Below are 2,495 nucleotides of genomic sequence, written 5' to 3' on the forward strand. Positions count from 1 at the left end.
AAGCAAAAGCAACAATCCAAAAACCCTTCATTTCAACTATGAGATATTTATAGATTTTGTAATATGATCTTATATAATGTACAGAGAGAAATTATATATGTAAATTTCATTCATCATCTTCCACCAAGTAATACAACATTCCAACGTCTTTATAAGGGATTGTATTGTTCGTTGCCATAATTAACCTCGCTGTTCCGCACTACCTGACTGATCCACACAGTCCTTTGAAGGGGATTCCAAGTAGTCGGATTATGATAAACGAACCCCGAACCCAGAAAATCTATGGTAAATTAAGGACATTGGTTGTCCTCAATAGCTCGTCGAGAAGATATGATCGATTAGTTTGAACTTCATATATAGATGAGACAGCTCTCGGACTATTTTCTTTCTCTAAGTATATATACACATAATTATCAAGAATCAAGAGGAAATGGGGTTTTCAGGAGATCATAAGGAGCCCATAAGGCATCCAAAGGGCAAGGCCGGTTCGAGTCTAACCGAACCCATGGCTTGCCTTTCCCACTCCAATGCAAAAGACTAACTGGACCCGGGTGCAAATTTCGGCAAAGACCTCGAAAATTATCACCTCCTAATCCATGTTGATTCCAACGATGATCCACCGGAGCTATATATCCCGCAAAAACCAGCAAAAAGGGAGGCAATGAGCCTAACTCGTAGATCCTCATTCTCTTCTGAAGTTCCATCCATTCTTCAATCTTAGTCGTATATCCTCCCTCCCTCCATCTCTGAAGATCGATAACCATAACGCCCGTGTTAAAATAACAAGCCTTCCGAGTTGCAAAGGTCAGAGACAGAGATGGATTGGACCAGAAAGTTGGTGTGAAATACGCTGTGAAATTTGCATTACAGTATTCAGGTGCAGCCAGAACCGAGTCAGCGCCTAATTCCGTAGCAGAGAGTTTTGCGATGTCATCAACCAGGACAAGATCCGAGTCGAGGTAAACAACTCGACGAACACATAACGGAAGGAGATCAGCCAGGTAACTGCGAGCGTAATTTAGCGGGCAATCTAAAGCAGAGCGTATCGAAGTCGAAATAAAACCAGCAACTCTGGAATCGTCGAACCGGTAAATAAGGAATCGAAGGTAAGGGAATGATTTTGAAATGGTGGGTCGGAGATATTGAGTGTCGGCAGAAGTGGAAGCGACGAAATGAAAGAAAATGTTTTGTGGGCAGGAGGAATGTTGAAGGACTGATTGGATTGCAGCCATGGAACCTCGAAGGTAAGCTGAATCGAGGGTCATTGCTACATGTACAATGTGATCGAAGCAGATGGCCGAAGTTGTGATGATATCATGGTAATCGAAATTTGCAGGAATGGATGGACAGTCTGGAGAGTTGTAGAATTGTGGTGCTTCTCTGAATTGTTTTGATTCAACGGAAGAAAAGAAAAAGAGGAAGAAGAAAAGAGAAACAGAGAGAAAGGAAACAACAACATTGTTGCTGATCATGTTGTTGTTTGTTAAAGGTTGAAGAGAGATTTTAGATTTTTCACTTTCTTTGAAAAGCAGATATATATCATCTATATATATATATCTTAAAACTGCCATGTGCCTAGTGCCCCATCGTATAAGGACCCACATATAATTTGAAGTAGGGACGGAAATTCTACTGTACAAAAGAAAATTCAACTACCAAAGAAGATTTTAGTTCTTGGATGTAATGGCTATGTATGTAATACGTGATGGAAAAAACAATTTTCTTTTTTCTCAAGCCAAACGAGTGGATTATTTGAGTTTGCAGACAAAATACAGTACTTAAAATTAGGACAATTTTAATAAGGGAAAATTGGGAATATGTTCCATTTTCACTAATTCGTTTGGGGATCTATCCCATAACGGAAAAAAATTAGTGAATCTATCTTAGAGAGAGAAAAAAACTGTCAAGTGGCCAGCATCCCACATGTGTGGGCTTACACATGCGACAGATTGACATTTCTGCCCTCGACCGTTGGATGAGCGCCACGTCAACTAGCATATAAATGAGCGCCACGTCACCTATTATGTCGATGATAGCCACGTGTTATGAAATCCAACGGTCTATTTTTACCTTGATACTTGAAATGACACTTTTACCCTTATTTAATAGAAAAATTGTCGAAAGTCTTCATCATCATCCTACTTCCACTGTGGAGAAACTTTTATTGGAAGTTAAGAAAAAAATTAAGATACAAAAATTAAGATACATAATAAAATTAACAATTCAAATAAAAGAAATTATGAAATCAAGTTTGTCTTTATATAATCTTGAGATGTTAACACAGAAAGAACAAAAGACTAGTTAGGCTAGTTATTGATGTGTTCAAATGCACAATCATGTGGGAAGTGAGATCTAGCCCAACATGATGGATCTTCCTTCATTAAGTCCTCCCATGCATCTTTATCAACCTTCTTCAGTGCATCCATATGTTGCTGTCAGTAGTGACCTCACATGTGTTAGTACTATAGTCAGTAGATAAAAAAAACATTTAATAG

At 38.6% G+C, this 2,495-nt stretch overlaps 1 protein-coding gene across 1 annotated transcript; it reads right to left on the minus strand.

Moving 5' to 3' along the window:
• LOC113289291 (probable galacturonosyltransferase-like 1) lies at positions 1-1,586 on the minus strand. Its single transcript, XM_026538513.1, has one exon. It carries the CDS (start codon positions 1,569-1,571, stop codon positions 414-416), a length of 1,158 nt encoding a protein of 385 aa, XP_026394298.1. The 5' UTR covers positions 1,572-1,586; the 3' UTR covers positions 1-413.
• Between the last annotated feature and the right edge of the window lie 909 nt (positions 1,587-2,495).

The sequence above is a fragment of the Papaver somniferum genome, chromosome 6 (assembly GCF_003573695.1).
Source record: "Papaver somniferum cultivar HN1 chromosome 6, ASM357369v1, whole genome shotgun sequence".
Taxonomy (NCBI): Eukaryota; Viridiplantae; Streptophyta; class Magnoliopsida; order Ranunculales; family Papaveraceae; genus Papaver; species Papaver somniferum.

What these genes read in the sequence shown, in the direction of transcription:
- LOC113289291 (XM_026538513.1), bottom strand. Translation starts at nt 1,571, where the DNA reads ATGGCAGTTTTAAGATATATATATATAGATGATATATATCTGCTTTTC.